Source organism: Carya illinoinensis, chromosome 2, assembly GCF_018687715.1.
Source record: "Carya illinoinensis cultivar Pawnee chromosome 2, C.illinoinensisPawnee_v1, whole genome shotgun sequence".
NCBI classification, from domain to species: domain Eukaryota; kingdom Viridiplantae; phylum Streptophyta; class Magnoliopsida; order Fagales; family Juglandaceae; genus Carya; species Carya illinoinensis.
In genome coordinates this window covers 35,997,044-36,023,934 of record NC_056753.1, presented here as the reverse complement: position 1 = coordinate 36,023,934, position 26,891 = coordinate 35,997,044, and the positions used below count along the sequence as shown (strand labels likewise).

The 26,891-nt window shown below is 35.2% G+C and overlaps 3 protein-coding genes and 1 long non-coding RNA gene across 7 annotated transcripts; 3 read left to right on the top strand and 1 right to left on the bottom strand.

The window, feature by feature from the left end:
- Positions 1–1,189: 1,189 nt before the first annotated feature.
- On the top strand, positions 1,190–3,456 carry LOC122301428 (AT-hook motif nuclear-localized protein 15-like). Of its 4 annotated transcripts, XM_043112787.1 has the most exons (3): positions 1,190–1,592; positions 1,712–1,726; positions 1,867–3,456. In XM_043112787.1, exon 3 carries the CDS (start codon positions 2,260–2,262, stop codon positions 3,241–3,243), a length of 984 nt encoding a protein of 327 aa, XP_042968721.1. In that variant the 5' UTR covers positions 1,190–1,592; positions 1,712–1,726; positions 1,867–2,259; the 3' UTR covers positions 3,244–3,456. The 4 variants fall into 4 exon arrangements, with proteins under 4 accessions (XP_042968721.1, XP_042968720.1, XP_042968719.1 ...); XM_043112786.1 differs by lacking the exon at positions 1,712–1,726; XM_043112785.1 differs by lacking the exon at positions 1,712–1,726 and having other exon boundaries at positions 1,857–3,456.
- A 3,731-nt stretch (positions 3,457–7,187) lies between these two features.
- On the bottom strand, positions 7,188–11,204 carry LOC122301429. The gene is made up of 3 exons (XR_006240184.1): positions 10,911–11,204; positions 10,688–10,783; positions 7,188–8,620 (listed from the first exon to the last, which is right to left on the bottom strand). It is a non-coding gene; the product is annotated as an uncharacterized LOC122301429 (long non-coding RNA).
- Positions 11,205–12,955: 1,751 nt separating this feature from the next.
- Positions 12,956–15,733, top strand: LOC122301427 (ribulose bisphosphate carboxylase/oxygenase activase, chloroplastic). Its single transcript, XM_043112783.1, has 7 exons — positions 12,956–13,118; positions 13,454–13,770; positions 13,876–13,981; positions 14,090–14,175; positions 14,339–14,811; positions 14,927–15,242; positions 15,464–15,733. Exons 1-6 carry the CDS (start codon positions 13,074–13,076, stop codon positions 15,205–15,207), a joined length of 1,308 nt encoding a protein of 435 aa, XP_042968717.1. The 5' UTR covers positions 12,956–13,073; the 3' UTR covers positions 15,208–15,242; positions 15,464–15,733.
- A 4,073-nt stretch (positions 15,734–19,806) lies between these two features.
- LOC122301426 (L-type lectin-domain containing receptor kinase S.4-like) lies at positions 19,807–22,148 on the top strand. Its single transcript, XM_043112781.1, has one exon. It carries the CDS (start codon positions 19,930–19,932, stop codon positions 22,027–22,029), a length of 2,100 nt encoding a protein of 699 aa, XP_042968715.1. The 5' UTR covers positions 19,807–19,929; the 3' UTR covers positions 22,030–22,148.
- Positions 22,149–26,891: the final 4,743 nt, after the last annotated feature.

Sequence of the window (26,891 nt, the reverse complement as noted above, 5' to 3'; positions counted from 1 at the left end):
AAAATTTTAAAAAATTATATAAATAAAATAAAATGAGTTGATAAATATTGCAAGAACAAACGAGAAATTTCTTTTATAAATAATATCAAAACGTTCCTAGGTAAGAAATTATTGCCTGGTGGCCGGTGGGAATGCATAGACTCGAAGGTGTGTGCAACTTAGAAGTAAAATCATATTAAGAAAATAAAAAACTTATACGAAGAGATTGATTTAATTATTTATAGAGAAAATATATTTGTAATCAAAAATATTTTAACTGTTGATTAAAAAAAGTGAATAAAATATGAGATTTATATAAAAAATTAATTTTTTAATAATAGACATCATTTTTTTAAAACGATTATGTAATATTTATATATTTTATGATTGTATGTAAGGTTATTCTTATTTATATTATATTTTTAACATTTATTTTTATATATAGATGAAACTCTCTCTCAATAAATAAATTCAATACATAAAATATTTAATAAAATAAAATAAAATATAAAATCAAGATTTAAATAGAGAACATATATTTAATAACATATAAAATTATTACTTATTTTGTTAATTTAAAACAAGTGATGATTTCATAATTTTTAAGTCAGAACTTCTATTTTCTTTCCGAAAATATTCTCAATTCTTTTCTATACGTTAGTGTGCAACTCGACTGTAAAATCAAGTCACATTGAATAAATTTTCCATAAAACTTAAAAAAAAATAAAAAAATAAAAAAATAAAGAAAAAACTCACATTGAATAAAGAGAAAAAAAGGAGAGAGAGAGAACGGTGCTAGTCACATTTAGTGCAGTATGGGTGGTCACCCAGAAGCCAGAAGCATCGGTAACATCAATGAAAATTTCAAAAAAATCATTCAGATGACACAGAGAGAGGGTGCGTGTAAGTGAAGCAGAAGACTGAGTCCCGGTAGGGCTAGCCGGGCTGGGCAGGTGCTGGGGGCTCGGTTTTGGGCGGTGATGTTGCAGATGTAGGCATTTGATACCTTGTCGAGACTCGCTGACAGTGACGTGTTCCCACTACTCCTTGGCCCATCCGCACGTTACCCAACACCCAACCCAAGTTATCACTACCCTTTCTCTTTCCTATACGCTGTCATAAAGTCCACCTGTTAAGAAGGAAATCCTCACAGCTGCTTTTTGTACTTTGATCCCATTCTCCACACTGATCAAAATCTAAACCCTCTAAATACTCAAAATGGCAATATTATACTTCCCAGTAATTTTTCTAGTTGACCCTCATTGAATTTATCTTTCAATCTCTGTTTGACGTTTGTTGCTCATTAGGTTCCATGAGAATGGGTATAGGATATTGTATCTCACTCAACTTGGTGCCCGAAACTTTGAAAGAACAATACCGTTTACCAGGCAGACAAGAAAACTCAGCCCACGGCAAAACCGCAACTAATAGATACAGTACCCCACGCATCCTTATCGAGAGCCGGGATGGGCTATGTTTTTTAACGTACACCGTGCATCAGAACGCAGCTTCATCTGGCTTCAAGAAACTAGAGGACACCCCCCCCTTCCGGCGGCGGCGTAAGAAGACTGAAAATCTCGTTGCTCCTTACTAATCTGCTATACAGCATACAGGTAGTACCTGAGCTTCTCCTCTTTTATGTTCAGAACAGAAAAGGCTTGTACCATGTGCACTGCCTATTTACGTATCTAGTTTCATGAAAATGGCTTCCTTTTATCTGTGATTATTGTAGGGAGTGCGAGGAAAGGTTTGTCCTATATCTAAAGTTGAAAATTATTGTTGCTAGATCTTTGATGTTATTGAGCTCTGGTGAGGTGGATTATCTATGATTCATGTGTTGTTTGCTGGATCTGATTTTTGCAATTAATTTGGAGTAGTACCGTTTAGGGTTTTCATGCAATACAAGGGAAACCATGCGTGTAGTGTGATTCATGCATGATGGCTGGCTGGATTTCCGTGAAGAAAAGGGGATGATAAGGTTTTGGATTTTATCTGTTGGATTTGGTCTGCTTATTAACATCTGAAGCTACAAAAACAGCAAACAAAGAAAGAAGAAAGAAGACTACTTTATCCATAGTCTCTGTTCGGTGGGTATTCAAGCTAGCTTTCTGAGTTGGGTGTTTATCATTATTAAATTCAACAAGGCAAATATACGAGACACGAGAGAGAAAGAAATGCAACAAAGGTAACAAAGAGGGTATATTTGGTCATTGGATTTGTCTTTCCTTCTGGCTTTGATTTTCTGAAAGGGGAGAGCTGTTTCTCTGCCAAAACCCGAACATGGCGAATCGCTGGTGGGCTGGAAATGTTGCGATGAGAGGGGAACCCTTGTCCTCGACCTTGTCGCTTGACCTGAGAAACCCAGAAGATGACAATGGTGGATTAAACCGGCTCGGAAGAAGAGAGCAAGAATTCATGGACGGCAACATCACCAACAACAACAATAACAGCAATGCAAACACTACTCCAACCAATATCAGCACCAGCAACACTGCCCCACAGAAGCAAATTATCGAAGAAGAAGATATCCGAGATCACAATGAACGCGAGGCTGAGGACCCCAACACGGGACCTCATGAAGAAAGCGTTGATCCAGGTAGTAGTGGCCGCCGTCCCCGAGGTCGACCGCCGGGATCGAAGAACAAGCCGAAGCCTCCAATAGTCATTGCTAAAGAAAGTCCCAATGCCCTCAGAAGTCATGTGTTGGAAATCAGTAGTGGCAGCGATATTTCCGAGTGCATTACGTCGTTCGCGAATCGACGGTATCGAGGGGTCTCGGTTCTCAGTGGTAGTGGCATTGTTACCAACGTTACTATCAGGCAACCTGCTGCACCCGGCGGGGTGATCTCGCTGCATGGAAGATTTGAGATATTGTCCCTATCGGGTGCCTTCTTGCCAGCCCCATCGCCACCTGGGGCTTCTGGGCTAACCGTTTATTTAGCTGGCGGGCAGGGGCAGATTGTTGGTGGGACTGTGGTCGGCGCGCTGGTGGCGTCGGGCCCGGTTATTGTAATTGCTGCGACGTTTACGAATGCAACATTTGAGAGATTGCCACTAGAGGATGAGCAGGCTGCTGGGGAGGCAATGGAAGTGCAGCAACAATCAGGGGTCAATTCGGGTACTTCCGGAAATTCAGCATGTCAAGGTTTGAGTGAAACAGCAGCGGCTTCAATGCCTATGTACAATCTACCTCCGAATCCACTACCGAATGGTCAGATACCCCAGGATGTTTTTTGGGGTCATCCTCGTCCTCCTCCTTTCTGAGAGAGAGAGAGAGAGAGAGAGAGAGAGAGAGAGGTTCAATGTTAGTATGGTTTTGCTGAGTTTTTTGTTTTGAAATATTCTTCTTGTAAGCATAGAAATGAAGGTTAAGACTTGTTTCTATCTTCTTCTTAATTTGTGTTCTTCGTTAGGTATTTTCTATGTACTAAAAGTTTGGATTTCTTAGTTCTCTCTAATCAAGTTTCTTTGGAAGAATGCAATTTTATGATGTAGGTTGAGTGATCAAGAAATGAAGTCGGAGTTGCAAGTTACGAGAAGAAATTTCTTCTGGTAAGCAGTTCCGTTTGACGACTCAAATAGATGAGGTTCGTTAGTAACTCCTAGAATGGTTTCTGTGAGTACAAGTTCTTTGGGACACTTTACGCTTGCCATATCTTGGGTTTCATTGTTGAGCTCAAGATGTCTGAGCACCACATAAAGCGAATTGACAAATTCTCTTAGAGAGCTGTCCTGGTGTATCGATTTATCCGCGGTCGAATGGTTTCATCTGTGGTTTGATTTATATGAGTGCTCCATCTTATAGGCATGGTTTCATCTGGTGATGTAAGAGTGATGTGTGGCACGTAGCGATTGTAGGCGTGTTTTAGAGGAACGGGAGGTTATCAGCTGTAATCTTGTTTGGCTGTACAGATTGAGTTCCTCATGGGCTTTCCCCTTGAGTGGACTCGCTGTGCCCGTTTTATGCGGTTGAGTCTGATGTGGCCTTATAGCTATCTTTTGGTATCACCAAATGTCAAGATACATTAAACGATTTTTACAAATGCATATGGCATTTTAGTCGATTGTGTTAGAAGTGAGTGACCTAGTGGTGATGTAAGTTCATTTGTCCGGAAACTTTCCTTCTTTTAACTAGGTCATTTGTTGATAAATTCTTAACAGTAAAGGGGATTTTACCTGAATGCAACATGCTTGATTTAATTTAATGCAGTTCTTTCTGTTCATGTAGTCTTTAGGGCAGTTTATTGACTTTATCCAGTTTTACTGCTTCCATAAACTATTGATTTCTTTCAATACAAGACACTTACAAATTTATAAAGATTGTTAAATCTGAAGTGGAAATAAGAACCCAATACATTTTTAGCAGTTGATATACTTGGTATTCTGGCATGCAAAACTATGGCTTTTAGGAATTGTTATGATGGTTAATTGCTGGTAAAAAAAATTGAGAGTGCTGGGTGACATAGCAACATATATGTGCCCTAATATGAGAATTATACTTCTATGACATCTATCCATGTTTGTTTTCGTTTATCTATAGTGAAGTTTTGGTAATTCGAGTACTGTTGTATTCATTTATTTGTCTAGTATGATATAAATTAGATATCAAATAATGTGCAAGGAAAAGGTATAATAAAAGTATGAATATTTTGGACTGTTCTATTGCAAAACATGAGTATGAATATTTTGGACTGTTCTATTACAAAACATGATTATAGCTTCCCGCCATTTTCAATGATTTTGATCCATGCTTAAGAAGCTAAGATCATTAATTACATTATCTATCATTCATGTATATGTTACTAACTATTGTAAGAATCTCTTAAACTCGTTAACTCCACAAATCCCCCATCTACCCTCTTTTGGTAAGAGGTGGTTGAAGTTGGTCAATGAGAAATTTCCAAGGTGGTTGCAGTTGTTGGAATTATGCATACTTCTATTAAAAAGTACTGATTATCATTAGTTTCTAGTGAAATTCTTGTGGTGCTATATATATATAGATTTGTTTGAGTGCAAATTCCTATCTCCAACAGAACCAACATATGCATTTTACACATACACTCGTGTGCATGTGCACATGTAGAGCTGAGAGAGCAAGGATTGGTATGAGTTCTTTTATGGACAATATCCAGTAATTAATTGAACTAGAGGAAATGTGATATGCAATACAAGAATTTAAATGGATGTGAGAAGAAATGTAGTTGGGTTGAAAGGGATTTGTAAATGCCTTCTCTCTCGTCTTTACCTTCTTAAGGGGAGAGAGGTGGGGTAGGGGCTTCTTGTGCTCTTCTTACATTTTTAACCATCCAGCCACAAACCATAAGTTTCGTTTGTATGTCGTTTCGTTTTCCTTTGCTTCCAATGATGTTGTGCACTATGTCGTGGGCTGTGCTTCTTGAACCTTTAATAATGTTTTCTGTAATCCGTTCAACGTATTTAAAATTCATTTATGTATTTGCCATGAACTGATCCTTTTCAGTAAACCTTGCATGTTTGAATGTGAAAAATGTTGGGAAGTTTTTGGTCTAGTATGCAGGCACTAGCATCCCAACTTCTTAATAACATATGTTTTTATGACTGACTGAACTGTAAGACTTATATGTATCATTATTCTGATACTCTAGTAACTTCTATTTGCATTCTGATGCCCCTTTGAATTGGTTTTCAGTGATGTAGTTCTAGATGTTGGTTATTAATATGAGAAGATCAATAGCAATTGTGAGAAGAACTGATGAATTTGATTCCATTAAGACCAAGTTCTTTTACGGGAAACAAAACTTTTGGAGTCATTAGGATCCTGAATAATTCCCAATGTTGGAGTCATTTGGTGAATGGTTTCTGCATCGCTTTCAATGGTTTCTGAATCTGTCCGTAGATCTCTTGCTTTTAGTTTTGCTCTCTAGTTTGCTTTTAGTTCTTGCCCTACTTTTAACCCTTGCACCCATTCCAGGTGTCCTGCCTAAAGGCTCATGTGCCAATCTTTTTCCTTGTGCTTTGATATGCTTAAACAAGTAATATTTAAGATGATGATTTTGTTTTTCGTGGATTACATTATGTTCAGCCAGAAAGCAAAAGTTTAGTTCATTCTCACTAAGGTTTAGCTGTGCATTTAGTCGGGGGAAGCTCAAATATGATCTGCATCATTTGAAGGTTTAGCTTTGCTGGCTTTGCCATTTCCTAATTTTCACTTGTATGGCTAGCGGGAGACAAAAGTAGAGGCGCCCAAGCTATTGCAAGTTTGAAACCCTCTGGTTCTTACATAAATAAATGATCATCTTATTGCCTTTTCTTTTTTTTTGAGAAATTATTGCCTTTTCTTTTGGGGTCGAAAAGAATTCTTATGGTCATTATTTTGTTGGGTTCTGAAAGTAGGCATATGAATAATGAGATGTCAGGACATCCCCCTCTACCCACAAAAAAAGCAATCATAGAAGTAAAAAAAAAAAAAAAAGTCAGGTTTTCCCATTTTTGGGCAAAGAAAAAGAATACCAGGCTTTGTTCACTCACAGAACTGTACTATTTTCAAAATTGGTAAGTGCAATTATTGCAATTATTGAACATAAAGGGCAGGGGCTGTCATATCAAAATAACTGAGCCATAGGACAGATCGTGGAAAGTGGAGTGATCAAAGGCTAGGAATCTCGACGGTTGTTCTTGCTAAAACGCACCTTACCTCTTTTCTTAAGAAAATACGTTACTTTTATTACCTCGTGGATCAATTTCACTCTTTTCCATCTGGTTCTGTTCGTTTGTCCATTTCCATGGACCTAAATACCTTTTAGAGCTGATATTGTCAAGTTTAAAATCGAATTTTAATATGGTCTTTTATTTATAACATCGACTTTTAGTTAAATTAGTCAATATTAAACTAGTTATCTTAAATTTTAAATAATAATATAATATTATTTATTTTAATAATATTTGATATATATATATTTTTTTATTATTTTTTAACACTTTAGCCAAGTAAGGATTGTAAAAACAATAAAAATAACAAAAAATAATTAATAAAGTCATGACTCAGGCAATATCATATGTCATTTACTTCACTGTTCTTATTAATTGTAAATAAACCGTTGGTGCATTATCACAAACACAAGGATAAACAAACACAAGTTGTACCACTTCAAGACCACCAGCAGCAGAAAATAAAATATACAGTTCAAAAGTATCCAAAACAATTCACAAATTATCAACACAATTCAGCTTCAATTACAAAAGATGACCTCCAATTCATAAATAGCCAAAACAATCCACAATATACCAAAATAGTTCATAAATTACTCTTACAGTTCAGTTTCTAATACAAAATAAAATGATGAGAATTATACCACAGTCCATTAATTTAGTTGCTACCCACTCACATGTTTATCCATCCCATATCTGGTTGGGCAGCCACTGAAATCCTAAAAAATTTCAAAACATACATTAGAAGTTAAACACATCCAAAAGGTGTTGAACGAGATGTAGATGTACTTCCGGAATGGGACCTCTATTCCTGAAAAAAATTTCAGTTGAATAGCATCGAAATATTCTTGCTGCATGGCATTCAAGTTACTTAGATCTAGCAGTATCATCTTTGCCTCGAACTTCTTCTTCTTTAGTTCAAATGTTGCTACTCTTTCGCGATTTGCCTTCAACACACCTTGTCTCTGCTCTTCCATGCTCGTCGCTCTTTCTCCGATCATCTTAGCTAAGCCAATCTTGATCTCACAATCATTACCTTCCATCGACTTCCACTTCCTCTCCCTTTTTTTCTCAACTTTTTTTCCTAGAGGTCTCTGAGTAAGAACCTCCATGTCCTCCTCGGCTATGTCAATAGCAACTTCACCAAACAGTTTCTCTTGTGGCATTTTCTTCTTACCAAAGGTGGATATGTGTTGCTGCCATTTTGGTTGGTGTGTTAAAAGATACTAACAGTACTCCATTGTGAAATTACACCATAGCATCTCTTTATACAATATATTCACCTTTTTAATCTACCAATGTGAAGGAATATTTGTGAGTTCATAAGTAAGCCCATCACAAATTGTATGAAAAAAGGAAAATGGTACATACTTTGTCTCGCTCCGTTGCGCCACTCAGGTGCAATGACTCTACTTGTACTACATATGCACAAAACTTATTTGTTTATTTTTGAATTGTGGACTATCGATTCATCAATGATCCCTCAGAATGGTTGACAATATTCGATTTTTTATAGTCATGATAAAATGTGGTAATTCTTTCCCACATTTGAATGGACTTTTGATCAGTACCCTTTATCACATCGATGCTAATGTTGAGTTAAATTGAGACGATGATGTTCTCCTCCTCTACGGTGAAAGATGCACATCTGTGGACTTTTTTTGGAGGATGCCTCTTTTCACCATCATTGGGGGTTAGTTGCTTGAACCACAACATTAAAATGTTTGCTTTGGGGTGCTATTACAACCTCCTCCTCCACTTTGTAACAAAGTGGTGAAGAAGTGGTTATCATCAAAATATGTATCCATCCTTGAAAAATATTAAATTTTCAAGGAGTCAGAAAATGTACCCAATATTCAAGTCCAATAAAGCATATTGGACATATATCCAATATCTCAGCATCAAAATGTAATATCTCAACAGCATGTTGCAGTTTCATAAAGTGGGACAACACCTGAACACCCAATATAAATTGTTGCATAGAGTTACTCAACATTGCAATATAAAAAAAGAAAAAAGAAAAAGGGACAACACCTCAACACCCACAGTAGAGAGAGAGAGAGAGAGAGAGAGAGAGAGAGAGAGAGAGAGAGAGAGAGAGAGAGAGAGAGAGAGAGAGAGAGAGAGAGAGAGAGAGAGAGAGAGAGAGAGAGAGAGAGAGAGAAGGGATAGCACCTAAACACCAATATAGAAAGCATAGAGTTACTCAACATTGCAGTATAAAAAATAAAAAAAAAAAAGGACAACACCTCAACACTCAATATAGAAAGCATAGAGTTACTCAACATTGCAGTATATATATATATATATAAAGGGAAAACACCTCAACACCCAATATAGAAAGCATAGAGTTACTCAACATTGCAGTATAAAAAAAACAGAGAGAGACAGCAAAGCATTAATGAACGTAGCTCTCAACAAATGGTGAAGATAGAGTAGAAGATAATTATCTTATCTTATACCTAAGTTATTATAGATGTACCAAAGCATATTGCATACTCATTTCCTTCATAGAAGTGGACTTGTTCAACTTATCCATGGAAAACCCTCAATGATTTACCTAAAAAGTGTATTTTAGAAACAACAGTTCTAAAAATACTTTTTCAAGATTTTTGAAGATTCAGATTATATAATTGTATAATCTAACAAGATTACAGTTCACAAATTTTTAAAAGACTTGTTATGTTGAACTAGAGGGATCTAGAGGCTTGACATTTCAAATTATAGAAAGAGATAACACCCAATATAGAAAACAATGTAGAAAAGCAATATGAATTGCTTAACCATCTACCATTAGCAAGAGGCATGAGGCCAACTGACACTTTACGATCATCTATCATTAATTGCTTTAACCATCCAATAAGTTTCTCTAATGTAGAAAAGCTTTGATAACCATCTATCATTAATTGAAATATATTTTTTTTCATAAAGTATTTACCAACCCCACGAACCTATGGAAATAGATTCCTCAGAAATTTCAGGATCTCAGCCTACTGTACAACACAAACATAATCAAACTCCTCATATGACATGTCTAGTTCAATGGATTAGTGGAAAGCACCCCATATTGACCAATATAAAATTAATTGGGATGCAAACATTTGACAAGAAGAATTGCAAGGTGAGCATTGGCACTATCATCAGAAACTGGGAAGGACAAGTCATGGAAACCATGAAGATGAACAAACCCCTTTACCCTGATCCTTATCTTGCAGAGCATATGCAATTCTACAATCAACATTATTTAGGTGTTGAGATAGGCCTAGCTAGGATAATTCTAGAAGGAGATACCCTTAATTAGCTAAAGAGATTAATGGAGACCATGAGAATTGGGGTCAGACAGGGATGATCATCTCAGAAGTAAAACAGACCCATAGCTTAGCTAAGAAAGCACTCGAGATTGATGATGTATGTGTGGAACTCGAGTAGTTTCAAAAATGTATTGCTACTATGTATTGAATAACTATGAGGAATACAACTAATGTTAAAAACAAAAAAACAAAAACCATTCTCTAATGCAATAATAACCCTCATTGCCAAACAAATTAAAATAATGGCTTCACATCATATAGTTGTTTCACAACTTTTGCTGCAACCTTAACTTTTACTTAATGGAGTACCAGAAACATTAGATTTCAATAGTAAGCAACAAACTCCAGAAACAAAAGTTTATGCATGTATGAATATCATTCGGCAGTCATATACTCCAGTAAGAAAAATTTATGTAGGTATGAATATCATCTGGCAGTCATATGCTCCAGTAACAAAAATTTATGCAGGTATGAATATAGCCAAAGTCAAAACAAAAACTGAAAAAATTAAAGTATTGAAAAAAAAAAAAAACCAAAACAGAGAGGAAAGCTTGATGTATAAAAATAAATCAATCGACTATAACAAGCTGAATTCTTTCACCAATCAAAACTTAAAAAGCGAAGCGTCAAACATAAAAAAAAAATGTCCAAAACAATCAGAAAATCGGTATTCATTCAAAAACGAGAGTGAACAGGATGATTGTATATACCTTTTACTGAAAAACGCTTACTATAATGGTTGAGAGGGGGAATGGAATCCAATAGAGTTTATGTGTACACCCAACAGAAAATAGATAATCGATTTGCTGTAATAATCGAGAAAGAGATTAGTGTTCTAGTAAATAATTGCAAAACAAATACCCTATTCAAAATTGATGAAGAAAAAATGAGAATTAGAGATATGTGAGAGAAGAGAGAGGAAGAGAGAATTACATTTGAGATAAGGAAGATGATCGCTGGAGAGCAAGACAGAGACAATGGGGTTGCGGATTGAAGAAGAAAAGAAGATGGAGAGGCCTTGCGTGTTGAAGAAGAAAGAAGACGGAAAGAAGTGAGTCGAAGAAAAAAAATGGTTTTTGGAGAAAGAAAGAAGAGAAAGAGGAAATTGGGAGTGTTGGAAAGAAAGAGAATAAATGATCAAAAGATTAAGCAGGTGGTAAGAAAGAAAATAATAAAATATCTCTTTGGTATCAGAACAGTTCCTCGCCAGACTTGGAAAGGCCTTAAGACTTATTGTAGCATAAATGTCAAACATGAGGCATATAGCGAGTCCAATATATATGACTTTTTCTACATTTAGTTAAATTTTAGACTTAGCATTGGTAATACTCTTAGTTTAAGACTACAAATCCCTTCGCCATCATGTCCTCCCAGAATTTGCTTTCATCAACAACTTGAAACATAAAATATGCGATTTTACAAATGAACATGCAATTGTGTTTTTGGAACAGAACATTATGGACCCCAAATGAACATACAAATTTACAATATTGTATGTCTATCGTTCAATTAGACCAGAAAATTTGGGTTATGAATTAAGATGATCTCAATCTGACTCGGAGGTAACTGAACCAACATTCTGTGTAATGTTGCAGTTTGAGAAGTTGCTACGTACTGGTCGTGTACCTTAAGTTAAGTTTCATCTTCTAGGTACTTCATTACTCGTTAGTACATTTACATGTTAGATGCATAAGATTTTTACTTCCGTGCATCTTGTTTGAGTAATTGTCTTGCCTACTCGTACATTTCTTTCCCTCTTGTGCCCCATTTATATGGAATTATAACGAGGTTGGCGTAGTCAGAAGCAAGAATTGTAGTTTTTTCAAGACGTACGTGTGCGGACAGATCTGAGGGTTGGTCGGTAGGAAAAAAATATATATATTTATATATATTTTTGCGGTGTAAATACCGTTGAAGAGGATTTGTGAACAGAATAATGCTTAGCGTGGGCTGGTCCCACCTGGAGATTCCAGACCTCAGCAAGGATGCCAAGTAAGCCGATTAATACCTGGAGCAGCTCTGAAAATAAGGAAAAAAAAAATTATTTATAATTTTATAATAAAGTATTGTTACAGTTATAAATAAATTATATAAAAATAATCTTATAAATTAATATAATTTTATTTAATTTGTTAAATCTATCTTATATTAAAAATAACATTATAATCTAATAAATTATATTAAATTACGTCAGTTTGTAAAATTACTTTTATATAACTTCTTTGTGACTAAAATATTTCTTTTTAAAATATGTAAATTTTATATATATATATTTTAAAAAAATAAGTAAATATAGAATTTATATAAAAAAATTATATTTTTAATGATAGATTTTATTTTATTTTATTTTTTTATAAAAAAAATATGTATGACAGTATATAGCATTATTTTAAAAAAAAAGTATTGACCATATTTTCAAATTCATAACAATTTTCCTTAGCAAACCATTTCTCAGATTATTTATTATGGGCAATTACTTCTTGATCATGCATACCAATATCATTTATTTTCTGTAAAAGGTGACTGTCAGATCATGGAAAGTTCAAATACTCGTATTGAATGGATAATGCAGAATTAACTTCGATATTTTTTTTCTTTTCCAAAATTATGTACCTTCCATTAATTTAAGACTGCTCTCTTAAATGGGACCCATTACAGACTATTCGAGAAGAAACCAGAACTCAAAGAATATTACAAGCATGTTTTATTCGCCTCTCTGTTTTTTTCTTTTGCTTTCAAAAACAGAACCTTGTTTTTATATGCTTGTGGTAATAAATTAACCCAATTATAAGTGGAGCAGAAGTGAGCTTAAATTATAGCCTCAAGGACTTGTAAGGACTCAAGTTCCAGGCACCCTAACGCTTGCCACGTGTAATAGAGGGCAATCTTGATTGTGTGGCCGTTAAGAATTCAAAATCCAATCCTCAGGATATGATTTGTGTACGCTCAAACAGGAGCTGCTATAAGTCCTTACGGTACCAATCCTCATAATTCATCATCTCCCGCGCCTCTCTGCATTGGCTTGCAGTGCCTCTCTCAAATACCTACAAGTCCTCCCCCGTTCTGCCGTTCACAGCTATCTGATCGCGGATATTGATGGCTGCAGCCGTCTCCACCATTGGAACTGTCAACCGAGTTCCGGTATGGAGTCCTTTTCCCGTCATTCGAGATTCTGAAGGCTTCACTCCATATATATTTCTTCAATGCGTGCACTGCGTACTTGTGTATTTGTGTTTCTGAACCGACGTGCATGTATCTTCATGAATATAGACTATGTAGCGAAATTGTTTATGCGTATCAATCTACACATGTAGAATGAGACAAGAATCTTTGTGTTTCGATGGCAACAAAGAAAAATTGGAAGCCTTTAAGCAGATTTATTTGGTTTTTATTATATCAGTATGTATTTAAATTGTTACAAAAGAGTTGGGTTTTGTACTTCTCAATAATGTACCACGTGGATTATGCTGATGCAGGTGAGCTTGAATAGCACTGGTGCCGGAGCTTCAGTTCCAAGCTCAGCCTTCTTAGGCAGCAGCTTGAAGAAGGTGACCTCTAGATTCTACAACTCCAAGGTTTCCACTGGGAGCTTCAAGGTTGTGGCAGAGGTTGACGAGGACAAACAGACCGCCAAGGACAAATGGAAAGGCCTTGCTTTCGACGAATCCGATGACCAGCAAGACATCACCAGAGGAAAGGGTATGGTTGACTCGCTCTTCCAGGCTCCCTCGGGATCTGGAACTCACTATGCCGTCATGAGTTCTTACGACTACATCAGTACCGGACTTCGCCAGTAAGAGGACTTATTCTCCATGCTCTTCCTCAGATATTAAAATTGGTTATAATTCCATTTTATCTTAAACGAAGTTGGTTTTGATCTATCGTGATCGTGCTTCAGGTACAACTTGGACAACAACATGGATGGTTTTTACATTGCACCTGCCTTCATGGACAAGCTTGTTGTTCACATCAGCAAGAACTTCATGACCCTACCCAACATCAAGGTACGTACGTATTCAAAACTTTTGGAATATATGCAAATTACATTAGTTTTTATTCTGTAAATTATCCCAAAAGTGGAAAAATAAACCTTTCAAGTACTTTGTTTGCAGATTCCTCTAATCCTGGGTATTTGGGGAGGTAAAGGTCAAGGGAAATCTTTCCAGTGTGAGCTTGTCTTTGCCAAGATGGGAATCAGGTCAGTTCATTTTTCAAGATGAACTGATGTCATTCAAGCAAATCCAATACCCATCGTTTTAATATATTAGTGTGATCTCTTGTTCACTTTAAATCAAACTCTCCCTTAGAAATGATTTTGCTTCTTACACTTTAATCTTAATTTCCCAACAATGAAATTTCAGCCCCATCATGATGAGTGCTGGAGAACTGGAAAGTGGGAACGCAGGAGAGCCTGCAAAATTGATCAGGCAAAGGTACCGTGAGGCAGCGGATATAATCAGGAAGGGAAAAATGTGCTGCCTCTTCATCAACGATCTGGATGCAGGAGCTGGTCGACTTGGTGGAACCACCCAATACACAGTCAACAACCAAATGGTTAATGCAACTCTCATGAACATAGCTGATAACCCAACAAATGTCCAGCTTCCCGGTATGTACAACAAGGAGGAGAATCCCCGTGTCCCCATCATAGTCACTGGAAACGACTTCTCAACACTTTATGCTCCTCTCATCCGTGATGGTCGTATGGAGAAGTTCTACTGGGCACCTACCCGGGAAGACCGCATTGGTGTTTGCAAAGGAATCTTCCGGAGTGACAAGGTTGCCGATGATGACATTGTCAAGCTTGTTGACACCTTCCCAGGCCAATCAATCGGTCAGTTACAATTAGAAAGAATATTTGGTTCTAACTATGTACGTATAGATGAACAACCTAATTTCTTCAAAAAATATATAGCACGATATAATTTATGCTATTGATGCTTTTGTAGATTTCTTTGGTGCCCTAAGGGCCAGAGTTTATGATGACGAAGTGAGGAAGTGGATTTCTGGCGTTGGTGTGGACGGTGTTGGGAAGAAACTTGTGAACTCAAAGGAAGGACCTCCAAGTTTCGAGCAGCCCCAGATGACCCTCGAGAAGCTCCTGGAGTACGGAAACATGCTGGTCCAAGAGCAAGAGAATGTGAAGAGAGTCCAGCTGGCCGACAAGTACTTGAGCGAGGCTGCTCTTGGAGATGCCAACCAGGATGCTATTAAGAGTGGAACTTTCTAGGGCTTGCTCCTTGTCCCTAGAGGCCATGATGGGAGGTTTGGATCCTTCTTTTCGAAAATTTTACGGCAAATTTTCCCTTAAGATATATGGTTCCCTGATCATCAGGAAGCGGAGATCACTAGCTAGCTCGGATCTTCCGCTTTCAGATCCGTTCCCTTTCCCCTTGCTCAGTACTACTCATTCCTTAAAAAATAAAAATAAAAAGAGTGAAGGCGAAGAGAAAACTATCCTAAGCTTTTATAATTTTCTTTCACAGGCAAAGCAGCCCACTCAGCAAGTGAAGATTCCTGTCCTTGAAGGATGTAGTGATCTAAATGCGGAGAACTTTGATCCAACTTCTATGAGTGATGATGGGAGGTGCATGTACATTTTCAAAGCCTTGTCTAGGTTAATTAAAGGATTTTAGACAGACAATATTGTTGTTACGTACCATGTTTTAATGTTTTGGATTGGATTCTCTAATTTTGTGTTCTTATCATGTGTAGTACTGATCTCTTCCTAACATCGGGTTTTTATTTTTAGTGCATTTTGTCTCTTGCTCTGCCTGCTGCTCGTTTTCCTTTTTAATTAATTAACCAGTACATGGAGGTTAATTTGATTTAATTTAATTTCTTCTAAAAAAATTAATTTAATTTAATTAGCTCCACTTTTACACATACCCATATACATGAAGTGAGTAAAACTTAATGGTAATTAGTAGCATTTTTTGTTTTGTTCTGTTCTTTCTCTCTCTCTATTTTTTTTTTTTTTTTTTTTTTCGTTTTTCATATTATATATGTTTCTGTAATGGACTCCCGGACAAATAAAACCCCGCAGCGACACGTGTGTCCATACTCACACGCTCGCACGGACAATTAATATAGAAGCCCAATCCAACTAAAGCCCATTCAGGAGATCCAAAAAACACAAAGCCCAATCAGGACCAAAGCATCTGAGCACCGGATTCGTAGGGAGAGCCCGAGAACCCCCAAAAGCAGAAAATCAATAAATAACGGGGTAGAACTACAGCTCCCTAGGATCCCCAGTTTTTCCATCGAGGAATCCTCCAGACAAGGCCATTTCAACTTTTTGCATACATTTTTTTTTTATATATTTTTAAATATATATTTTTCAAAAAAATTTCATAATATCATCAAAAAATAATTTTTTAATTATTATTTTTAAAAAATTGAATCAGAAAAATATCTCAAGCATTTCCCATCATAATTAAGGAAATAAGTATTAGTAAATTATATATTTTTTTAATTTCTTCTTAGTGATTAAAGATGTCAAAAAATACTTAAAAAAATAATAAAAACTTGAAATGAATTTAAACAGTAAATTAATAGTAATAGGATAGTAACCCTATTCACTGCCATGAACTTAAAGGTTCTTCATCGTTTTGTTTCGGTAAACGTACGAAACGCGTTAGAACTAGAACAGAAAGTCTAGAATCTTGGGAACGGTTCATAAAAGCTTAAGAAATTAAGTCGTGTTAGGTACAGCTTTATTCCCATGCATTACCAACTTATACATTATTTCCGTATGGAATTGAGTTTTTAATTTTTTTGAGTGGAAGGATATATTAATATTATCATTGTCGAAACAGGCCGACTTTTTTTAATGGTCTTTGTTGAGCCACCTAATTCAGACATTTGATCTTTCCTATTATATTAACCCAAACTTCTGTACCATGAAACATAGATAGGACCGCCCCCAGCTCATGCAGGGATCGATATTCGTACAAACTTCAAAGGATAGCTAGGAATTCCTAAGTTTCCTTTTCTTTCATTTGGACCATAATGACAAATATATGATAATAGAAGAGACAAGTGGTTAGTTTATAAATGTTAGGGAAAAATCTTATTTTTTTAACTAACTTTTAGATTTAGAGAGGTCCAAAACTACTGGACAAATTCAATAACCACCTATATTATGGCAATAATAACATTAAAAAAAATCAAATAAAAGGCATCTCCACTAATTATTTAGTATTTTTTTTTTTTTTTGGCGAAAAGTAAGTATTTATTCCATCTCTTCCATCACATACAGTAAATAAATTTGTGTAACTACCGATCAGGGATGGAGTCAAAAGCTCCTGACCATCATCAATATATCAATTGATTCAAGGTCTGAACGCATATTTATTTATTAATATGTCATAAATTTCTAAAATCTTTAGAAAACCATGCCTTTCTCGTAGAATTTGTAGTTGGTATTTGGGTATTTGTTAACCTTTATGAGCTATATATGGGGAACTTTGGCCGAGAACATTTTAGACGGGTCAAAGACTCGAGATATTTGTATTATTTTTGGGACTTGTGTTTTAAAATATAAAAATACTAATTTTTTATATATATAATAATTTTTATAAATCATATATATATAAGATTCCCACATGTTAAATGCATCAATAAAAAGACTTATAAATAATTTTTTTCTATTTCTAAATGATTTTTTTCTGCAACGTAATCAATCTACGACCGTGTTACAAGGATGAAGAATTCAACTTGAGAATTTGACCGATAAGTGTAAATGTACTATTTTTTTCTTTTTCTATAATCATTTTTTATATATCTTTAAATATATTTTTTTTAAATATATTAATTCATTAATATTTACTTCCTTAAATATTAAATAAAAAAAATCGATTGGTCAATAGAACACGGGGGATATGAAGAAAAAAAACTTAAAATAAAGAAAAAAACATAAGATTTGAAAGTCCAAGATCTCATTGGGAACCCAACTGCCATTGTTTGTCCCTGGCCGGCCATCTAGCTAATTTTTAAGGACGGTATTATAGGCACTGTTGGTGGTCACCATTAGGTAAAAATAAATTTTTTTATTTTTAATTTTTTTTAAAATTATTTTTTAATATTTTTAAATATTTTAAAAATATATAATAAATTATAATAATATTAAAAAAAATTCTTAATTATTAAGAAAAAAAATTAAAAATAAAATAAAATAGAACTAACAGTGACCCAGCAGAAGCCACTAGCGGTGGCCCTATCATTTTCCAATTTCTAACTAGATGAGCTGTACACGTCAATCTCGAACCCTTCCCATTCGTTTCATGATAAAAATAAAAACGTAAAAAACACGACTTTACATTGAGAATTCAAAGTATCATTTACTTTAACGAGGGGTGCTACTCTGTTGCTCTTGTTTACTACTATAATGTTTTAATATTTTTATTTTTTAATCTTTTTGTTTTATTGTTTTAATATATTTAAATATTTTTAAAATATAAAAAAATTATATCAATATATTAAAAATTATTTCTTTAATTAAGAATTTTTTTTTTTTTTTAATAAGCGATGAACTTGAGCGTTAACAATAGGCGGCATAGTAGAGTTTCCCCTTATTAATTGATAGGCTCGTGAACATGACCATGCTTAATTACGCGGTACGTACCAGTGAATATTAGGTAGCGTTGACCAAGTGCATGCATGTATGCAGGGAGCTAAATACAGCTTCTTCTTGACAATTAATCACTAACTAACTAACAACAACAACCTTAATTAAACTACCTTTCTGGAACATTATACTTTCTTTAGGAAATCAGGGACCTTCACGCCCAGTTTTCTTTCCGTACAACCAGTATGACGAGTCGCCGGATGGGACTGATCCCGAGGAATTGAATTATTGTGGTTGATTAATTAAAAAAAAAAAAACTCGCGCTTTCCATTTATATAAAATATTATAAGAAAAAATTGGGATTTTTTTTAATCATATAGCAAATTTTAATTAATATATCCAAAGTACCTTCGAGGTTTCGAAAATGCTAACTTTATTATTGGTATTTTTAAATAATAGGTTAGCCAAATTTTTGGTAAATTTTCAGGTTATTATACTCATTTATATTGATGCATCAAGACTATAATTGATGCGCGTATTGCAGAAAAGACAGCCTCCGACAACATTTTTAAAAACATCCCACTTATTTCTATCCCATCATGCTTACTAGATTTCTCTAGTGATAAAGATCCCCTTTGTAATATGATAGGTAATATGTGATCCTCATGTTATCATAGATATGATGCTTGTCTGGGAAAATAGAAAAAGAAAACTCACTGGACTTTGGGGAGACGTTCCTATGACCAAACCTCATCTCGTAATGAAACTACACCTGCATATAAGTGAACAACACATTGGGTGCGAGGCCGTACAAATTACAATCATGATGACATAGGGATTTTGTTTTCCTTTATTTTTTAACATTGCTAAAACAAAGCAGCGGTAGGTTGGAACCTTTCAGCAAAAGGCTTTATAATTTTTTTACATCTTTTTAAATTATGATATTTGAGCATTGAAAATCCTGATCTCTGAAAAGCAGTCTTGCTAGCTAGTTAATTTTGTGGATGATCCAAATCTTTTATTTATTTTTTTAAAAAAAGGAAGTGGGGTTTCTAACCAATTTTTTTATTTAAAAAATCGAATTATATGTGATAATGAGGTTAGCTCTTGTCACTTCTTTTTTTTGTTGGTACTACATGAGAGTGACTCAATGACTGGTGCGTTGGTGTTTGATCATACCAACATCACAGAGCATAAACTTCTCTTTTAAAAAAAATAATAATAATCTCTCCAGATATTCGCCAGACAGACGAAAGACTAAAAATGGAGAAAAACTTGACTAAAGACTAGACGAAATTTCCACACCCACCGTGTAGGTAATCATATAAAACCCTGAGCTTCTTTATCATCTACCTCACAAAGCCCAATTCTCTTTTCACTCACATGGCAGAAAAACTCATTTCTTTCTGTGTTTTTGTTCTACTCCTATGCTCAGTAAAGTCTGACCTAGGCGATGGTGGACCCTTGTTGACCAAGCTCACCGATGGGTTCGGTGCTGAAAGAAACAACATGAGCGTAAACGGCGTTGCAGAGATTCAGACAAATGGCCTACTTAGGCTGACAAACGGCTCGCTCCAAGTAGTTGGCCACGGGTTTTATTCACACCCAATCCAATTCAAGAACGCCAGCGGGGAAGTCATGTCCTTCTCCACCTCGTTCGCTTTTGCTATAATCACCCAGCATGGGCAACGAGGCGGCGATGGCCTCGCTTTCACGATCTCTCCTACAAAAGAGCTTCTTGGGGGTGCTCCAGGTCCTTATCTTGGCCTATTCAACGCCAGCAATAATGGGAACTTCTCGAACCACGTATTTGCGGTCGAGATGGACACTGTCAAGGACTCGGAGTTCGGTGACATCGATGACAACCATGTTGGCATCGACATCAATAGCGTTTCATCGAACAAATCTGTTCATATCATTCGATTTAAGGGCAGTCCTACGAACAAGGAAGAGCTTAACTTGAAGAGTGGTCAGGTAATTCAGGCTTGGGTCATATATAATTCGCAAACAAGTGAACTAGTTGTAAAGGTTTCGCCGGATTCTGCTCAACCTCGGTCTGTACTTTTGTCCGGTCAAGTGAACCTCTCAGAAGTTCTTCAAGAATCCATGTATGTCGGTTTTTCTGCTTCAACTGGCTCATCCGCGAGCTCGCATTATATCCTGGGTTGGAGCTTCGAAATGAATGGAGAGTCTAAAAATCTGTACCTTGATAAACTCCCTAATCTTCCCACGATTCCTGGGACTAAAAAGAATCGCACAGGCCTAATTGTTGGCGTCTCAGTTTCAGGTGCTTTGACTGTGATTTTGGGGACCGCTTTGGCTTTTTACATTGTGAGGAGAAGCGGGAAGGCTGACGTAGTTGAAGCCTGGGAGCATGATATTGGTCCGCATAGATTTTCTTACAATGAGCTGAAGAAAGCAACGAGAGGTTTCAGCGAGCTGATAGGATCTGGCGGGTTCGGTCGAGTTTATAAAGGAACTCTGACAAACACAGACACCCAAGTGGCTGTCAAACGTATTTCGCATGATTCATCACAGGGCTTGCGAGAATTCGTGTCGGAGGTTGCTAGTATTGGTCGTCTTCGTCATAGAAACTTGGTTCAATTATTGGGTTGGTGTCGTCGGGAAGGCGATCTGCTACTTGTTTATGATTTTATGCCCAATGGAAGCTTGGATAAGCACCTCTTTGACGAGCCTAACACAGTAATCCTGAGCTGGGAGCGAAGGTTCAAGATCATCAAAGGAGTGGCTTCAGGGCTTCTATATTTACATGAGGAGTGGGAACAGGCCGTGGTTCACAGAGACATCAAGGCAGGAAATGTTCTATTGGATTCTGATTTTAACGGAAGGCTGAGTGATTTCGGGCTCGCTAAGTTATACGAGCACGGCTCCAACCCATGCACTACCAGGGTGGTGGGCACGCTGGGTTATTTGGCACCTGAACTCGTGCGCACGGGCAAGCCGACAACCAGCTCAGATCTGTTTGCCTTTGGTGCTTTGTTGCTAGAAATGGCATGTGGTAGAAGACCCATAGATTCCAAAACATCCCCTGATCAAGAGGCCATATTGCTGGTGGATTGGGTGCGGCAGAAGTGGAATGAAGGAGCAATACTTGATGTTGTAGATCCAAGGTTGGAGGGGAATTTTGATAGGGTTGAGGCAGTTTTGGTGCTCAAGCTGGGGTTAATATGTTCCAATGATGCTCCCGAGGCACGCCCCACGACGCGGCAGTTGGTGAGGTACCTCGAGAGGGAGTCGGAGCTGCTGGAGGTGGAGATAGTGGTGGTGCCATATGGCAAAAAGGGTGCTTATACTGTTTGGGGTCGTGATCAGTTTGAAAACTACGAGCAATCTTTTCCCACTACGTCGTCGTATTTTCAAAAGGCCAGCACGCAGACTTCGGTCGGTACTGATGGGGATGCTAATGTTGACGCCGGTTTAACCAGGCAATTTTCAGTTTTCGGTGGTGGTGATGGTAGGTAGCCATAAGAGAGAGTTGCGACCGCGATCCTGTCTAGTTACCTTCCCCCGCCAACACTTATCTTTTCTTTTATAATTTGGTTTTGGATTTAGAATTTTCATCACATGCATGGTACTTATGATATTAGTATCTTTATCTGTAAGTAGATAAATTAATAAGCATCAATGAACAATAGCGATTTGATTAAGTTATTAAGCGCAACTTGAGCTAGCTTTTGCAGCTTAAAATCCCAATATTTTGATCGGGTTGAGCTTGCAAAGCTGAGGTTTGCTGCCCTCTCATCAGTCATTATTAAAAGATAATATTATGATTAAATCGATATATATATGTCATTGTTCATTGTTCAATAAGCAGGCCGGCTAACTTATCAGGTTCCCAAAAAGGAAAAAAAAAATGGCAATTAATGTAATGCTTGAAGGTGGAGTAGTGGTAGCTAGATTGCATGCATTGGAATTCGAATCCCCATTTTAAACCAAAATATTCATGTTTATAGAGAGAACGCGTCGAGGGGTACTATATAGCTAATTAAGCCATGCGTTTTATTCACATCCTACATGTCCGATTCAAGAACTCGATCTATGATAAATTAGCTAGCAATGAGAAGTTAATGTTGCTAGAAATGAAGAGTAAAATGCCTTGTAAATATTCATTATATTCAACCCATCCATTACAGAAGGACTCTTGCCTTTATATAGTCAGGCAGTGCAGTATACAATATCAGAGATGGGAATAAAAAAGATTTAAGCTGGTTACAACGGAAATAGAAAAGGACAAAAGTTGTGAATATTCTAGAGCTGCTGAGGTAGACTTGTAAAAGTTTCTGCTTTTTATCCTTGTGAATATCAGCTTCCACCGCACGCGTTCGCCTTTTTTTTAGGTCGTTGTTGCGCGTATCATTACATACTTCTGTGCACGCAATCGAACTTTGACATCATTGCAATAACCATGAATTTCTTGTCCGATCTAAACCAAAAATCACGTTTGTAACTGGTAATGTAATTCAAGCATTGCCTGACTAATGTACCGAACCAATAAACCTTTGTCTTTTACAATTTTTAAACAGATTGATTGTGTTTAACCCAATTCCATACGAAATTGTACGTTTGGTTTGGCGAAGGTTAGACAGCATACAAGAGAAATTATAGGACGTTTTCAAGTTATAATGACTTGATATGTTACTATAAAAGAAAAAATGTTTTACAATTTAAATATCACATCAAGTCTATGATCTATTCATTTCACATTGGAAAATACTAGTCTTACCGGTGCTTTCCACCGCTAGATTCTACCGCTGTGATGTTTTTATTTTTTTATTATTAATTTTTTTTACTTAATGATTAAATAAATATTTTTTAATAATATTATGAATTTTTTTATTTTTTAAAAAATATTTAAATATATTAAAAAAATACATGTAAAAAAATACAAAAAAAAAAAAATTTCCGAACCATTAGCGGGAGCCCCAGCGGTGTGTGTAGCACCGCCCTTTCACATTATGTTTGACAGGCCGTAACATGACATATCTTACGTTTTGCACTAGATGAATCCTACAGTCTATATCCCCCGTGTTTGTTCGCATCATTTGTTTTCCTGAATTGGGATTCAAGAAACAATAATCTTGTATAGTTGTATCTACATTTGAGGTTTGAGTGCCAGCTTGCTTGAATCATTCTTTTCCTTAAAATGTAATTAATGGAAAACTTATATAAATTGAATGATTATTTTTTTTCTTTCCATCTTTTTAACTTTTTGAACAATTAATGACTTTTAATGTGGTATTAGAATTTTCAGAACAAATAATATTTTAACTGGCTTTACATTCAAATGGAGTTCATGAAATAATTGAAGTGCTGTGCGTGAGTACGTAGTCAGAAAGCCCAAAAAAGGGGGGAAGAAGGAAATCGGCCATTGGTTCACTCAAAGCCCAAGAAAAGGGACTTTAATTATACGGTCAAGGAGGCAAAAGAACAAAACAATTGTTACAATCAAAGTTTTGAAATCAAAGTTTTGAGAAACTATTCCGGTCAAGACACTGAAACGAAATATTTTGATACCGGTACGTTTTAATATACCGTTTCGAAATTAATTATATATTATATATAAATATTTATATGTATATATAAACTAACAATTAATAAAATAAATACATATATATGTAAGTGTGTGATATGTATATGTGTATATATATATATAAGAATTAAAGATTTATAAAATGAATATATATTTAAAAAAATCATAAACTTGAGTTAAGACACAAAAATAAAGGAAAAAAATTAAAGAATAGACAGATTATTAAAAGTAACAATACTTCTAGTGCACGGAAAGAGGTATTTGAATTCTAAAAGTACAATTTTATTCATTATTTTTCAACTTATTTACAAGAGAGGTTTTTTTTTTTTTTTTGGGACCGGAATTACTATTCCGGCCGGAATTTGACCCGGAACGGAATAGACACCTATCCGGTTCCGGTCACTGTTCCGGCACGAAAAATTCCGGCCATTCCGACCGGAACGGAACGGTTTTTAAAACCTCGGTTACAATTGAAAAAAAAAAAAAAGAAGCACATTTATTAAGGTCGTTCCAACTCCCAACCGTTTCAGACCTTCACATTTCACTTCTTAAATTTGTGGACATATTGGTAACGAATAATTATATTTAAATTTTTTTATATTATATATTATTCATGTAATATAATTTAAATCAAAAAATAAATTTTAAAATTTAAATTTTACAAATCAAATTATATTACATAAGTAATAGATGATATAAAAACCTTCAAATAACTAATAATTCGTTATTATGACATGTTTCCCAAGTAAACAATCCAACAAAGCAGATTAAGGGGTAGCAGCTATATATTATTTTTAAAAGAGAACTGCTACAGATATAAATATAATATAAAATAAATCTACAAACTAATGTAATTTCATAGAATTCGTTAGATTTGTTTTATAATAAAGGTAACTTTACAATCTGACGTACCATATCAAGTCACATTAGTTTGTGAGTTTATTTGTGTATAATCTATTTGTGATTAAAGTATTTTCTTTTTTAAAATATTATTCTGAATATGATTTTTTGGATTTTTTATTGTTTTTAAAATTTTCAATGGCTATTTAGTACGGAAAATAAATGACATTTAGGGAGAAACCAACTACTACCTAATGAAAAAATTGAAAAGCCACGGCATTTGACTTGCAAAACATTAATAGTGTACAAAAGAAATTCAAGGCATTTAACTTTGAGCATTGAAAGTCTAAACTATATAAATATAATAATCATATGCCGTTCTACTCTCTAGCATGGACGTGTAAACTGCCCCTCTTATTTTCTCTCCTTTTCTTTCCTCCCTCCTCATCTTTTCCTTCTATCAATATTTTTTGATATTTTCCATCTTCATGCCTAATTTTTTATCTTTTTTACAAAAATTACTCGTTCTTACCGATACATTCACAAGAACAAGTCCTAAGTATGTTAAAATTGTTTAGATATAATATGATAGTTTAAATTGCCCATCCACTGACTGAGGAAATTCCTCTTTAGTGCGCTTGGGTGTTGCTACGTTGTAATTGATTCTCTATTAGAATAATGAAATATGTCTTTCCTTCTCTCAAAGGAAGCAACAAAAAGCTGAATTAGCAGTTGTTGACTTTATGCATGACATCTTCCCCCGTAAGTTGAAACCATAGATACATCTGAGTTATATATTAATAGAATTTGATGGTGAATTTTGAACCAACTTTTGAGAAAACAGAAGGTGCTTTCCCGCTGAGTTCAGTAATATTTCGATGGCTTTGGGTCATATGGCACTCGGTTTTGGGCTATTGCACTTTCCTCTAAGAAATCCCTTTTCTCCGTTCAACTTCATCTTGATGAAAATGTTGAAGATTCCAAAAGATGCTAATGGAAAAGATAATCTTTCCAAGTTCTTCAACTCGAAATGATCTTGATCTGATTAGACAAAATGATTTATGGGAATACGGCTGTAATTATGAGATGTGTAAGAAACATCTGAGAAGTTTCTATATTTTTTTAATCAAATATATTTTGAAATTCGTAAAGATATTAGTACAATTTATGGAGAAAAAGTTGGCTGACGTTCTCCCATTATCTATGGAATTTTTGAAAGAAGAAAAGGAAATTGATTTAGCTCAAAAAGTAAGTTCGTGCTGCTATCTCATACGAGAAGACAATAAATACCGTGCACAAAGTACCCCATAGGCCAGGCTGTTAATATATATAGGGGGAATGATATAGGCCTGGTTTGTTTAGTCAAAACTAAAAATCTCATCTCATCTCATCTCAACTCATCATTATACCTTTTTCAAATTTCAATATAAAATATAATAAACAATCTAACTTTTTTAAATCCCAATATAAAATTAATATTCAAAAATTATATTATAATAATATTTTATTTATTACTATTTAAAACATCTCATCTCATCTCATCTGTGTAACTAAACGGGGCCATAATGTTTTGCTCTTTTTGTAAATATTATTGAGATAGAAAACTTTATTACATCACATTATCATCTTATTTTTATCAAGAATAATAAATATTATATATAATTATTTTTATATACTTCTTACGCATTCTATTGATATAATTGATTATATTACTTTTTTTAATACATAAACAATCACATTAATAGAATAGATAAAAGAGTATGTAAAAATAACTACATATAAAATTTTTGTTTTATTTTACTATGTAAGATATATTTATTAATATTAGATAATTTTTTATTAAATAATTTTATATTATTTAATGATGATAAATAGATAATATTTTATAAAGTAAAATGAAAATAAGATAAAGTATTTAACATGGCACTGCTCTTTTACAAAAAGAAGCCGCTTT